Source organism: Bradysia coprophila, unplaced genomic scaffold (assembly GCF_014529535.1).
Source record: "Bradysia coprophila strain Holo2 unplaced genomic scaffold, BU_Bcop_v1 contig_232, whole genome shotgun sequence".
Lineage (NCBI taxonomy): Eukaryota > Metazoa > Arthropoda > Insecta > Diptera > Sciaridae > Bradysia > Bradysia coprophila.
Window position 1 is genome coordinate 1,809,430 of NW_023503493.1, and position 15,739 is coordinate 1,825,168.

Consider the following 15,739-nt stretch of genomic DNA (forward strand, 5'->3'; position numbering starts at 1 on the left):
GTCGATGTTAGATCGATTGTCGATGTTTGATCGATTGTCGATGTTTGATCGATTGTCGATGTTAGATCGATTGTCCATGTTAGATCGATTGTCGATATTAGATCGATTGTCGATGTTAGATCGATTGTCGATGTTAGATCGATTGTCGATGTTAGATCGATTGTCGATGTTAGATCGATTGTCGATGTTAGATCGATTGTCCATGTCACACCGATGTTCGATGTTGACAGATTCTACTGTCTATTAGGTTGACATTCCTATGTTAAGTTTTGAGCTTAGTTTCAAGCTAATAAATCTGTAGCAGAGTGAGGTTTTACGACGAAAGAAGCTACAATTTAGGGGATCGGTTATACGCGATTGTCCCAGACTTACACCTGAATATGACAGGTTCAGTTGCTTAGAAACAACTTTGAGACTCACTTGAAATATTTTCAAAAAGTATTTTTAGAGGTCACAAGAATCCTGATCAGGATTAACTTCACTGACTTACTGGGCTGGTTTCAGGTCAGCTTGAAATCTATAAAATTCGGTTCAGTTCGTATCAGATTAAGGCAACCTAACCTTCTATATCAACCTGATCCTTGACCAATACGATTTTCAACCCATTTCCGACACTTGAGAATAGTTTTCTAATATTTCATCAGTCATTTTCACCTACTCCAGCTTACTCTTGAAGACATGTCCTTCATCTGTCCTTACGAAAAATACAGCCGTACCAGTTAACGTAGATTACCTGGAAACAAGGTTACCTGATCAGATTTTCAACTCTTTTATGTCAGTGAGAGGATAAACTGTCATGTAATGGTCAACTTTCGCATGAGACAGGCAATAAAAATATTTGTTTCATGTGTCAGACGCGATAATGTTGTTTTCTGAGGTGAAACAAATTCAATTTTTAAATTTGAAAAAGAAATTTTTCTCCACAAAAATTTATTCAATTCGCTGTCTCGTGACAGAATCTTTTGTTTGTTTGATGAACTCGCTTGTGAGCTTTTATTTTTCTTCGTTTTATTAAGCAAGCAAGCAAGCATGTACAGTTTTCCCTCCTAGGAATACATATGACATGAATACATCGCTTAGGAACTAAGTCAAAGATTGAACCGAAGACCGGAGTTCGAAACCCGGGTTTACTTTTTCTTTTCAAATTTTATTTTCAAAATGCGTGGGGTGTTCGTTTCGGACATGTACCAGTACTGCCGTAATTTGCATATGGGATTTAGTGAAAATTTTAAACAAAATAATTCTTTTAGTTTACTAAGTCTCTTTTGCAAATTACCGCAGATTGGTCGAACAACTATTGTTCTTTCAAAGAAAAACATTTTTTGAAAGGACAATAGGTGTCCGACATATCCGGAAACTGGTGCCGCCACAAAATAAGATTCTATCCAAACAGATCTCCTAAGTTAAAAATGGGCGACGATTCTCGTGGTTCTGTAACTCCAAATATTCGTACCTTGATTCGTAGCCTCGATTCTCATACATTTGTAACTTTAAGAATTCGTAATTTGACAGTTCTAATGACATTTTATGCACGTAACTGTCAAGTTACGAATATTTCTAGTTAACAATAAGAGAATCGTCGCCCAGTTCCGTGTATAAAGTCCTATAAAGAATTGGTACGAATTCTTAAAACTTCGCTACGAGAATCTACGCCCTGGGCGCTAGTTCCAGTGAGTCTAACAATTCAAAACTTGACAGCTGTCACTTTATTACTAAGAGTGGTTCATACGATTCGTAACTTTTGGGGTGACAACACTGTCAAGTTTTCTAATTCTTCAATTTATAAGAATCGCCGCCCTGAGCATAATTCAGTAAATATACAAAAGAAAAGAACGGAAATTGGACTGAGTTAAACCAATGATTTACAGATTTTAAGCGTTACATTATCCATCCTCTCATTCTACATCCATACGTAAATCCTCGTCTTGCAGCCCTCGCACCTCGTCCAAACAATCCATATACATGTATGACTTAACTCAGTTCGTGTTCATTTAAATTCAAATTCGGATTTTTGAATTAATCCGATTTTCGATTTTATTTCGATATTCTAAAGCAAAATAAAATTACAAAACAAAAAACAAGCAATGAAAGCAATGATGGCCTGTGTAAAGGAAGTAAACGACGACGTATTTTAAACAGTACATTAATAATGGTTGTGTTCAGTGAGATAAGATTTTTCTTTTTGTAAAATGATATTTCGACTAATTTTAAGTGTAAATTTAAGAAATTGTAATTGTTAAGACCAGCGGCAACTTTTTTTTTAATTTAATTTGATTTATAAACGCGTTTTTCGGAGAGTAACGGCTCTATTAGGTTGGTTCGAATTTTACATTTCAATTTTAATTTTGAAACGCCTGACCCCTGGGTGCATTTAGGATGGTCCAGAGAATCTTTTGTGGAAGAAACGTTTTTCTTTAAATTTGGTGTTTCCTTTCTGTATTCTGTCGATGGTTAAGTTGACAGCAGGTCAGTTCACAAGAAAAAATCAGGAGGGAACCAGAAAAATCGTCTGAATTCCCTGCAGTTCTATAGTTCTCGGATAGGGAGGATAGTAAACCATGAAGACGTCATCTGTTTTTAGGAACTGACCTCTGATGACTTCGAAAAACCAAAAACCTTTGAAATGTCTAGTGTCTAGAGCAACAAAGTAAAAGAAACGTCCAGGCCTCGACATTATTTTGGATGTGTAACTCCATACGCAGTCACAAAAAAAATTTCATCGACGAACAGTTGTTTGTCACATGAAAAAGCTTTCGTAAAAGTCAATTGCAATTTTCCTGAGGAAAGTCGTCAGAAAACATCCCAAAAATGGAAATTTCCAAATCCGTGAACAGAATTCAAGGAGTGGGGAAGTAGTGATGAAATGTCTGTGCAAGAAACACTAGAACTAGTATCCCAAATTATAGTCTTCGTGCGTTTCATTGATCTAGAGAGAACTTAAAATCCCTATTAGAACAACCAGGACTTTTCCAGGACATATATCAGGCTCTTGAACATGGATCATGAAATCCCACCAAAAAAAGTTCTTCCATGAAATAACGGTGATGAGCCATACTTTCCAGAACGTGCGTCAATTTTATCCGTAATTCCACACTTTTTGTCGAAAAGCCATAGTCGGGAATGACGTTCATTGTCCCACCACACCAGAGACCTCGAACTCCAACCTACTCCGTGCCATTTAAAAGCTACTCTATTCAGTTCTATTAATTCTAGTCGATGGTAACCGCAATCATGTCAGAGAAATCATTCAGCGATAAATGCAATCTGACTACTACCTCGATCCGAAAATCAAAAAATCGCTCTTGACGCATGGGAAAAACAAATTTAAAGGAAAATGTTTCTTCCGTAAAAGATTCTCTGGACAATCATGACTGCAACCAGGGGTTAAGCGTTTTAAAATTGAATTGTAAAAATTCGGCCCAACCTACAGTTTAGTCGAGTGCGAGTGGTCCGGTTCGGTTCTAGCCATAAGTGCGCCAAAAATTTAAATATTTTCAACTGACAGTTGGACAGAATAACGCTGACGTCATTAAATAAATGTCAAAAACTAAGCGTTAAAATGACTTGCTATGCAGTATCTTACTGTGGATTTACATAGCAACGTAAAAGTGACAGATGCAATGTTTTTTAAATACTGCAACCCGAAATTCCATTCATAAAATTAAAATTATGAATGAAATTTCGAGTTGCCGTATGAGAAAATTTTTGCATCTGTCACTTTTACGTTGCTATGTAAATCCACAGTTAGAAGGCGCATTTACAGCGCGAGTTTTGTTCGTTATAAAAAGTTTTGATTTTGTTGTGGATGTGTGCTAAGATTGTAGACTGATAGGAATAGAACACACCGTATTGTCATGTTATAAAATGTTGACGTCAGGTTGTATCATTCAAAATTGGCCCTCACACTCGACTAATTTTTCTGATTACAAAAATGCAACTCAAACATCACATTGTACACTTTTAAGCGGTCGCAGCCGGTGAATAAAATCACCGAAAAATTGGCCGCATTTATTCCCCCCGCCCTCCTTTATTTTCGTTAAATGAAGACTGATTCGATTCGATTAATTTTAATTTGTAGTGTTCTAAGAGACGGTACAGATTTTTGATTTATTTACGTAAGCATTTTCTTTGTCAAACCCAGAGCCGTTAACAAAGATTTTTTTTTTAAATTAAAAATGATTTTGAAAGAAAATCTGACGAGTTTTCTCTTTGTAATTTAGGCCGTGAAGTTGTGCATTCATAGTCGAATAATAATAACAGATGGCGTTGCTTTCAATGTACTAGACAGAACAGAAACAACGCCACCTGTTATCATTTGTATGAAATTCATCGAACAACTTTCTCGTTGGTCATATCGCCTCACACTTCAACCGGTGGCTCTTCTTCCTTCTTTTCCTTTTTCTTCGATCCACAGCATCGTTGAAACACACTGTCAATGAACTTTTGATAGAAGACCATCAAATTCAACAAAGCGACCACATATACTGTCAACGCCGACCGGTACAACTCGTCGTCTCGCGTACGAATAGCTTCTTTATCGCTTATCCAAATTACAATCAACAATGTGCCGACAAACGGAAGCAATACCCACACCGACCATCCAATCACATTCAGAAGCGTCATCAGCGGTTTCGGCAAATTTTTCAAATTACATTTGGCGAACAGATCTACATCATCATCATCATCGGTGGTTGCTGGCTCTGTGGCGGCGTTTGTAGCTGGTGGTATTAATTCGACCTCATTAGTGGGTGACGCTGTTCGGTTCTCCGTTGTATTTCCAGCATTTTGATTGCGAAAGGGAAATGAATCATCAGGTTGACATTTCATGCATGCACAAAACAGTGCCGTACAGCCACAGACGAGGCAACAGCCACAGCATAGAAGAAATGGTAAGAGAAGTACGTCCATGACACCCTGTAATAGAAAATGAGAGACGCTCGTATGAAAATCGGTTGAAGGTCAATTTGAATCGTGTTGATTTTACGATAATGATTCCGATGATAGCTGCACGTCGCCAGGCGTAATAGTTCGAACACAGAATGTCAGCTGAAAATTTTTCATTTTCCGGTATTGTTTCCACGCAAGCATGGTGTTCTTCCCATTTGTTGAGGTTCTTCAAATAAATTGCTGAAGTTATCAGCAGGGCGAGACCGAAAAGCTGTAGAAGGAAAAGTTTTACGGTTATACAGCAGTAAAGTTATATGAACGAAGGAAATGATGGTGGTGACCTATTTCAATTTAATATTCTTCTTATGACAGCACATACGAATCTATTGATTGTTTACGTACTGTACCCTACAATATGCTATAACGTAATGTTGCTATGTACGCATTTACTGCAGGCAAGGTCAAATATTGATTGTCGCACTAGGGCGGTAATGAATTTACATTATTGCACTTGTCCATTGCTCAATTGTTCTAGATGCACTAGATGCACTAAGAAACTAAGATTGTCGATTCGAGCAGAGGTTACTCAATTAAATTTTCCATAATTTTTAGAACCTCCGCGCGTCCGCGGTATCTATAAAGTCTAAAGCCCTAAGCTCTATCGGTGTAAGTTACACCATGTAACGCGTCGTTAACACATTATTGAGGTAATGAAAGCTAGAACCACACTCAACATAGTTAAGAAGCCACGAAGGACTTGGTGCTACAGCATTACTAACACCAGTTTCGGTGCTTATGGTTCTACGTTTTTAGACCATTTCACATTATATATACCAGTGGCACAGTGGAATATTACAGTACTGAAAGGGAATGGAAAGCATATGATTGGGTAAGTGATTTCCCATAATTTTATAAAATTTCCTACTGGGAATTTCGTGGGAATCTCTAACTAATTTTGGGAAATTATCTCAAATTTTCGGATATTAAGGGAAATTCAGTAAAATTCACTCAAATTCTCGTAAATTTCTGGAATTTTTCTTTAATTTGGAAAATTCTCGTAAACTTCAGATTTTTGCAAATTTTGGAAAATTGTTGAAAAAAGGGAAATTCTTTCAAATTCTGGGAAATTCTCGCAAACTTAAGGAAATTGTCGCAAAAAGTGAAATTCACAAAAAGGGAAATTTTCAGAATTTTCTGGAAACTTTCACAAAAAGAGAAATTCTCGCAAAAAAGGAAATTCGCAAAAAATAGAAATTTTCAGTAATTTCGGGAAATACTGTCAAAAATTTCTGTAAACTTTACCGAAAAGTGGAATTTTCGCAAAAAAAAGAAGTTTTCAGTAATATTGCGAAACTTTCACAAAAATTGAAATTCTTGCAAACTTCAGGAAATTTTCACAAACGGGAAATTCTCTCAAAAAGGGAAATTCGGAAAAAGGGAAATTTTAAGTAATTTCGGAAAATTCTAGCTGTAAGATAAATTCCCACAAATTTCGGAAAATTCTAGGAAACGAGAAATTCATGCAAATTTTGAAAATTTTCCCAAACTTCGCGAAATTCTTGCAACTTTAGAAAGTCAATTTCTTAAAAATATTTCCTGAATAAAGGGTCAATGCAAGTAGTTACTAAATTGACCAGGCAAATGAAGCACGTAATTGATTGACATTCTGCAAAGAGAGGAAAATCTAGGGGAAACCAATTTATTGCCTGCCCCATGCGAAAATTGACTATTACACGGCTGTTTACTCCCTGCGAAAATGATCCATTACACTGGTGACATTTAGGGTTTATTTCACGTTGACAGTTCTTTCAAGTAAAATTTGCCAATGTCAACATGTCACCAACGCAATAGTAACTACTGTTGTAACAATACTGTTGTGACATGAATGCTGTTTTCGGGATCAATTTTTTAGGAGATTCTACTATTCGTCTAATCCCCAAAGCAAAACCTTATCGAGTGGGAGGTCTGTCTAGCATACATATCTGTTTTATAGCGCTATATAACAAAAGAGACATCCTATTCCTATATTATGGTATTTGCAACTCATCACACACACGACTATTGATCACTCCGTGTAACACATTTTATCATCACTAATGCCACAAATGGTAACAATTGTTATATTATAGGCGTTGACTGACTCTATTAACTCATACGTTTTCATTGTTTAATCATTCCGGTGTGTTTGAAACTCTGTTGATCGTTTTGTTCACATCACAAAATGTAACCCACTCACCGCAACATAAGTTGAAAATGATCTAGCACTGTCCTGTGTCGTTAATATGCCCATTGTTTCTCCTCAATTTCTGCTCAATTTGTCAAAAAATAATTCGGAAAAGAATCGCAAAAAAATTTTCAGTTTGAATTAGTGACCAACCACAATGAACACATTCCACCGACTGCTAAAAATATAAACTTCTTCGCGAATTTATTTTTTGCGCCTGCGATTGATATTCTTTTACACACAAAATAATGTTTTGACCGATGCATAACTTAACTAACTAAATTAGTCTCTTCGCAATTGATTGCATTTCAAAATTGTTGCCTGTTATCTCTTTTCTTGCAACTCTTTTTTGTGTTTGTTTGCGCTTAGACGCCTGAATGTGTAGATGATGATGATGATGATTCACGGAATACCTATATATGCATGCAGCAATAGAACGACAATGCAAACTGTTTGAATGATTTATTGCACATGGTAGCAGGACCTATTTTCGATAGAAATATTTTTCTGGAACGTGAATTTGTTGTGGAAAATTGAAAATCTTTGCGTATAAATCAAGAAAATACTTCAAGCTCACAAACTATCATCCAACACAACCAAACAAATTCCTAACACAATTTAATAGGTCCCATTTTATAGGTGGGTCAGGTCGCTTGACTGATGACATCATGAAGAGTGTTTCAAAACTCCGAAAAAACAGCGTGAGGCGAATCTCAGGGGAAAAATCAATCGATTTTCGTGATTCTTTTTTGTTGTATCACGTCACGTCGCCGGCACTGGCCCAAAGTCAAAATTTATTGCGAAAATTCGAAAAACGTCCCCATTCGTCAGTCAGATTTTTAAGCAGGTCATGTACAGTGTCAATCGAAAGGTAATTTCACTGGCTTTCAAACGAGCCCCATCTTGCGACGACTTCGACTTCCCTGTGCACTTTTTTGGTCGTACAAAGTCATAGGTTTAACATCCGAAAGTTATTCCTCAAGTCCAGTTGCAGTGACAAGTATGGTCAAATTTGATGTCATTTTGAAAGCTATCAAGACCTGCTTAAAAATCTGACTGACAAATGGTGACGTTTTTCGTATTTTCGAAATATTTTCGAACTTCTTTGTATATCGTTCGATTTTTCCCTGATTTGTAAGAGACGTTGAACATTCTTTTCTTTTAATTTCAAACCTCCATAGAAGCCGTCGGTTAGGAGGTAAAATCACAGCAAAATTTGTGTATTTCGCGCAGTGATGTCCCAAGAGGTGGGGCTTACTTATATTAGTCTGTGAGTATTGCTTGGAAAAAAATGCCTATTGCCAGTGATCATCAATCGGAATATTGGAGAATCGTTCCAGAGTTACTATAGTTATCAGCGCCATTAAATATTCAGGGTAAAACTCTACCAGGAAGAAACCCCCAGAACATTGGGTCGATTTTGTTTATCTGTGAACCATATCTTATGACTGATTGTTTAATGAAGGAAAGAAAATTTTTTGAAAATCTCTCTAGCACTACCCAAGCTATCGTCCCATCTAAAAAATAGGCAAAAATGCTTTTAGGAATAGCTCCGAGATAGATCATTAGTCCGATATTGTCCAGCTACTTGACCCCAAAAATGTAATTTTTCGTCGATAAAAACCAAAAGTTCTAAAATTGGTTCTGGAATTCTCAAGTTATCGTGCCATCAAAAAACCATAAAAACTTCTTTTGGGCAAAAGTTATCGGAAACCACACTTTTTGAGTTCTCTCCGTTCACTCTCAGCAGAACTTGTAAACACGTCTAGGGATGGGAACGATGTTTTGCTTAACAATGGACATTCCCTGTGTTTGTATGTTTTATTCTCAACGAGAGAAATTTGACGAAGCGGAGCTAATGCTTCATTTATACTTACCAAGACCACTTACCACGGAGTACTTCGTGTGAGAGACAAAATTGATTTTTTTTTCAATTTTTGCTTTGTTTATTTGACTTAGGGCTCTCGCACGGAGTACTCTTTGTAGAGTGCTTAGAGTACTTAACTCTTCGTATCAACGATTAGTGTGTGTGTACCACTGTGTAACACATCAAACCATCAACACATTCTGCTTTGTATTGCGTATTTTAGGCTTAATTTTTCTTCTCATTCTTTCTTCTATTTGGAAATTGTTTCAGAATTGCTCAAGTTATCGTGCAATCAAGCGTTACATCCATTTTTGCATTTTCCGTTTTTTATTTAAGGCTCGGAGCAGGTTTACTTTGGTCGATCTTTGACCTTACCTAACCTGAACTGTTTCAGGTTCAACCGGTTCAACCTGAAATGACCTGATTAATTTGAATGTTTCTGGTCGGTTTTTCACTGCAGTGGGCTTCAAAAACTGCGTACTTGACATTTGTCAAGAATTTGTTGTAGAAATTGTTAAACAGGTCTTGTCAGGTGCACGTCGATTCAGGTCAGGTTTCAGGTTGACCTCACCTGTTCCGAAAAATCAATGAGATGTATTTTCTGACGTAAGACCCTAGACTTTATAGTCAATGGAATAATCCAGTTCGTGGAGACTTTTTATCTTCTTGGGAGATCATGCTACACGCACGGACATAATATGACATGATTGCTAGTTGCATGCATAATAATATACACATCACACACACACACACACGGGGATAATAAAAGGATTGTTAGTTGCATGCAAAGCTCTTTTCGATTCACTGGTTTTTCGAATCTTGGCATCGAATTCAACCTAGTTGTTGTTATCGCCAATACATTTGAGCTACTAGTAATGGAAAATGTAAAAAAATAATTGTTTAGCTTAACATGAAGAGAAATGTCGAGCTTAACATAGTATAGGAGTGCGATGAAACTGGTTTGCAAATAGATTTTCAATTATTTTTGCACTAGTGCGTAGTAGTAAAAGTGGCATTTGTAAAAAGAGGGTTCCCACTGCACTGCACTTCATTTTTGTTGTGGTTGCCGATAACAGATGAAGAATGTCGTAAATCTATTATGTAGGCCAACCACCTACTTGCAATTATAACCTGGCATCAATCCATTTTACATTGTTCTGACACAGTACTGAAAGATGATTTACAATTTGCAACAAAGTGTTTACAGTCAGAGGCAGTGAAATTTCAGCATGAATTTGTTTCAGCTGATGCTTAAGGCCAGATGCAGCTGTTTACTATCGCAAAATTTGGTAAACAAATTCACCTGGCCTGAAGGCCACATGAAGCTCTTTACTATCGCAAAATGTGGTAAACAAATTCACCTGGCCTAAAGGCCACATGAAGCTCTTTACTATCGCAAAATTTGGTAAACAAATTCACCTGGCCTGAAGGCCACATGAAGCTCTTTACTATCGCAAAATTTGGTAAACAAATTCACCTGGCCTGAAGGTCAGATGAAGCTGTTTACTATCGAAAAATCTGGTAAACAAATTCATAGCGGAAATTTCACTGCCTCCGACTGTAGGTAGTTTAGTATACACATCAGTGTGGCTTTTCGGAATGAAAATTTCGCATTACAACATTTAAGAGCGCTGTGTCGTTTCGAGAGTTCCGTTCGGGTGTCAACAGAAGATATAAATTAAAACTCAAATTTATGCGAAATTTAATTGAAGTACAAATTGAATTGGAGTTCATTTCATGCAGTTAATATTGGTTCACAAGTGTTAATAGTAACTATTGCCTAGACTATACACATACCTATATGGCATTCACATACGCAAGATGTGGTTGTTGGTTTAATTAATTTTAATTTAATGGACAATATTTTACTGGAAACTATTTAACCTTTCAGTACCGACAAGTCATCAGATGTTCAGCGCTGCATTGTGTTCTCTTTTCAGAGTGATATCATCGTACATAATCAGGCATTTTGAGACACGGTGTCAGGGTTTAGGTCAAGCTATAGCTCTTGCGAGTGGCGAGATTACGTTACATGATATCGGGAGACAGCCTCAGTGGCAATATACAATGCAACGAACGGTAGTGACTTAAGTGAGAGTCTACCAAAAATGTCTATCTGCCACAACGAACTGCAAACCAAGCACCAAAGCAGATTTTTTTTATGGGTCATTCGGCCCAAAGTTTGGGGTACTCAGTGGAATTCTACCAACATTAAACACTGCTTCCATCCTCCTTGATTTCTGTTCAAGGATTATGAAAAGTTCCATTTTAAGGTTGAAAATTGCAATTTATTTATACGAAAGCTTTTGTCGTGTGACAAACAACTGTTTTATTGGTCCCGTTACTCGATTAAAAGAATTTTTGTGGGTGTTTATGGAGTATCTCATCCAAAATATTGTGGAAACCTGACGTTCCTACCACTTCCTTGTACTAGACACCAGACATTTCTTACGCTTTTTGGCCATTTTTTCGGCTAACGTTCGGACTTTTAACAAGTTTGAAGTCGTTAGAGGTGAGTCCCTAAAAAGAAGTGACGTCTTCATGGTCCTCTATCTTCCCTATCATAGAACTATGGACTATTGCAGGGATTCAGCCGTTTTTTTCAGGTTCTTCCCAATAGAATCGACTGGTTAAAAATAGTTGCAGACAGTCTCTTGTAGACATTGTCAGGGCACGAAACCTCAAACTGACTATTATGGCCGGGATGGCTTGGTGGCTACCGAAATTCAAAGTTTTCGAATATTATGGTTTACATGGTGGGCAATTAGAAAAATTTGGTGACTTTCGTCAAATTTTCGATTTTCGTTAAATTTTCGATTTTTCGTCAAATTTTCGTTTTTTTGTCTATTCTCGAGGGGTAACCGACTCGGGTAATTGACTACATAAACTTAAAGAAATTGCCGTAGTATCCGGTAAATAATTGTAATTGATGGAAATACGAGAAATTGATGGAATTGATGGCCGAAAGCGTTTCAAAATAATCTGTTCATTATGAAACGCTCTTTTAACTTTTATCTTTGACTTTTGTCTCTATTTAACAACTTCATTCATAACGAGTCACCAACTATTTCCTACAAAAAAATATGTCGCAATGAAATTGAATAATAACGGAAAATATCGTGGAATTATTTCGAAAATTCGTGGAATTGTGGAAATTAATTGGAATTATAGAGGCGAATCCGGCAAGTATAGTTAATCCGGTAATCGAAGTAATAAAAGGAATTGGAAGCAATTAAAAGGAATTAGTAATTGATTTGCCACCATTTCGGCCAGTCGGTTACCCCTCGTCACGCTATTTTGCTATGGAAACTAAAACTCAGAAAATATGACACATAGAAAGTTCGTTTAAAAGACAAATTTATAGAGTTTCACATTCTAGTCGACACGCGTTTCATGGTTTTCCTAAAAAGTCGTCTATTTGGGAGCTATCAGCGTTTTAAGTGCGAGCTATGTCAGCCATTACTCGGAAAATACGGCAGATAGAAACCTCGTGTAAAAGACAATTTTATAGAGTTTTAGATTCTAATCGATGCGTGTTTCATGGTTTCCCTAAAAATTCGCTTATTTGGGAACTATGAGCATTTTAACCGTAAGCTTTGTGATCTATATCTTGGCAAATATGCCAGTTATAAAGTTCGGTGTAAAGGTAAAGTTATAGCTTTGGATTTTAGTCGACATGTGTTTCAGGGTTTTCGTTTAATTCGCTGATTTTAACGCAATACCAAATTCTAAAATCTTCTTACAAAAGAGCTGATATCGCCCAAAACCACTACAGTGGAGGTGTGACGAAAGTCCTGTTATCCACTTATTAGTTCGGAAAGTTTTGCCCTCAATCACATCCCGTCGTCAAAAATCAAAAAAGTTCTAAATCGAGCAGGATGACATACATTTTGTGTCAAGTATACATTTCACTGGCTCGTTGTATACTCGGCTTCTGTGGAGAGACAGAGAAGAAACGTTTTCGCTTTTTTTTTGTACAATCAATTTTTATTTAATTTTTCTTTTTATGTTCAACTTTATAATTCTTTTTTATTTTAATTTAAATTTTTCTTTTTTTTTTTCTTTTTCTGTAACTTGGAAACATTTTATTTTTGTTTTTACAATACAATGAGTTTTGTATCACTTTTGAAACACCTTCACCTCTACGATTTTTTTTGTTTTGTTTTGTTAATATAGAATTTTCAATTAATTATTTTTTTCATTTTTTTTATTTAACTTTTTTACTTCTCTTAAATGATTTGACGTTTACCTTAGTTGTGATTAGTAAGTTGATGAAATTTATATAAATTCAAAAATACAAAAAAAATGATCAAAAACAATAAACCAAACCGAAAATATAAAAAAAAACTTTTGTTGAAAAACTAGATTGAAATTAAAATTTAAAATTTAAATGCGCCGTCTTACAGTCTCTCAGTAAGACCTTTAGTTTTCCACTGTATCTCTGTTTGTACGTCAATTTAATCAAAGATTATGAATCATAGAAATAAGTCACGCCGTACGTGCGCCAGAGCCTCTTTGAGTGAAACAGTTTCTCTAAATTTCGCTAAGTTTCACCCACTTTAATATCGTGAAGTTTTGGTTGATTTACCGAAATTTTAGATAAATCTATCATAATTCAGAGCGCGTATGGAAGAAGGTAACTTTGAGATTATATTCGTCACAACCGACTTTTATGGAGAAGAACCAACTTGTCGGTGAAACTTGTCAATAAAGTTGTCAATTAGTTCGCTACGAGAGTTGCCAAACTTTGCATTAACTCAGCGCAAAAGATTAAAGTGTTTTTCTGTACATGTCCTTAAATAAGCTGAGTTAAAATTCGAAAAAAGATTTCGACCAAAGGACTGGTGAACTTTCAACCATTTATGAAAACAACCCAACGAACTTTTCAAAATTAATGAAACTCCAGCGAAAATTAAGCGAAACTTCATGTAAATAGTTTCGCTAGGTTTCTCTCAATTTTTCACTAAAATTTGTCTTAAATAGTGTCTTAGGTCGAAGAAACAATTGAGGTATTTCCACCCGCGTCGTGATACGTGAAATCGATGTTATGTGAAACCATCGACCTTCAGGAGAAGAAATAAACGATGTTCAATGTTCACAGCACCTGCAAACATTCCAAGGATGGAATACCATCCATTCGTTTTGAATGGACACAAGGCCGATCCAACTTTCTCTGCTCTCTTTTTGTTTTCCTGTCTTTTGTATCATGACGTGTTGTAAAATTGTTTAGATGGAGAACCACTCGGTATATACGTGAGCATTCGTGAACCGTGAGAATTATTCTTTATTTACATAATGGATGTGGTGCCCCACAAAAATCATGCGCAAATAATTCTCTCAGTGTTCAAATTCACATTTATTCTGGAATTTAATGTTTTCGCTCCATGTGACGTAAATATCTATAATGTGGTGTCCGAGCATCGCTTGGCAATCCTATTTTCACATAAGTGAGGTACCAATCAAAATCTTTGCGTTTTAAAAATTCCTACTCAGACACCATCGGCAGTCGGAAGAGACCTTCCGCTAAAATGTTCTACCGATCGTCGGCGTGACTCATTTTCTAATTCCAAAATTTAGGTTCAATAAAAACAAAATATTGCAGTCATGATTGCTGGTGGTTAAGAATTGGTTTTTTTACTGCGTGCTGTGTTTTGCCTTATTTTCTTTCCTCCACTGGTCTTATGACATCTCTAGTGAGAAAAGTGCAGCACTTTATCCTACTTGGGCAGAAAATCGATCTTTTCTCATTCGAACTGTCACTTCGTGTATGTTCTCGAAAATGGTGTGGCGAGTGGATGTTATCGTTTCGTGGAGAAAAACGGCAGAACACAATATATACTAAAAACTTCTGGGAGAAATTTGAAAATTTCAACTCGAGTGAAATTACTGTCCTCACTTCGCTCTGGTCGCAAACATCGCTCTCGTTGGAATTTCCTATTTTCTCAACTCGGTAAACGAATAACTATTTCTTAATTAAAGTTAAACGAATAAATTCATCGAGGTTCGAACGACAATCAAAATGATCATCTGATGTACTGTCAAGAGTATCGAATTGGTTCCATTCTTCGTTTGATTAGTTATGGTTAGTAGATACACAGAAATATTTAAAAAAAATATTTTGGAGATCTAGAGTCGTGGACAACACCAATAAAATAGCTGTGACTATGGTGATGTGACTCTACTAAAAAAAAATTAACTAAAATGACGCGAGGCGAGTTAAACACCGAAAATAACCGAAAATAAATTTGAAATTTGAAAATTGTGGACATGACATTACTTCACCGCATGGTGTAACTACGTTCCGTTTTGATTTTGAATATGGGGTGCCAAATGAAAATGAACTTCCGCAAAAGTTGTGGTACGTCAGCATGTTCCGCAAGACGAACTACCAACCGACATATACGAACAATATTAACGTTCGAAGTTCGGACAGTTTATTCCAGGCCAGCCAATGCTCCTTCAATATCTCTCTAGCCTTCTTCGAGTAAAAATGATTGCAATTACAAAGAGTCTACCCTGCGAGGTCAGAAAATGCCGTTCTGCTGTCAATTAATTCAACATTTTCGAACGTGTCGTGATGTTGGTTGTCACACGAAAAAAGGAATTCGATTGACATCGCATGCAATACTGACAGTTAAAATTCTATAGCTGTAATTGTGGCGATTACTCCACGTATGCCTATCAGCTCTCTTGCTTGAACTAAGCTTTCAAGTGTTTGTCTTTGACTGACACATGGACTCTAGTCTGATTCGTTAATTGTT

General features: G+C 36.4%; 1 protein-coding gene and 2 long non-coding RNA genes across 3 annotated transcripts; 1 reads left to right on the forward strand and 2 right to left on the reverse strand.

Annotated features, from left to right (window-relative positions):
* Window positions 1–1,293: 1,293 nt before the first annotated feature.
* On the forward strand, window positions 1,294–4,163 carry LOC119075924. Its single transcript, XR_005087495.1, has 2 exons — window positions 1,294–3,458; window positions 3,770–4,163. It is a non-coding gene; the product is annotated as an uncharacterized LOC119075924 (long non-coding RNA).
* A 189-nt stretch (window positions 4,164–4,352) lies between these two features.
* On the reverse strand, window positions 4,353–7,388 carry LOC119075909. Its single transcript, XM_037182493.1, has 3 exons — window positions 7,124–7,388; window positions 4,985–5,158; window positions 4,353–4,914 (listed from the first exon to the last, which is right to left on the reverse strand). Exons 1-3 carry the CDS (start codon window positions 7,175–7,177, stop codon window positions 4,360–4,362), a joined length of 783 nt encoding a protein of 260 aa, XP_037038388.1. The 5' UTR covers window positions 7,178–7,388; the 3' UTR covers window positions 4,353–4,359.
* Window positions 7,389–8,846: 1,458 nt separating this feature from the next.
* LOC119075929 lies at window positions 8,847–9,212 on the reverse strand. Its single transcript, XR_005087500.1, has 2 exons — window positions 9,112–9,212; window positions 8,847–8,966 (listed from the first exon to the last, which is right to left on the reverse strand). It is a non-coding gene; the product is annotated as an uncharacterized LOC119075929 (long non-coding RNA).
* Window positions 9,213–15,739: the final 6,527 nt, after the last annotated feature.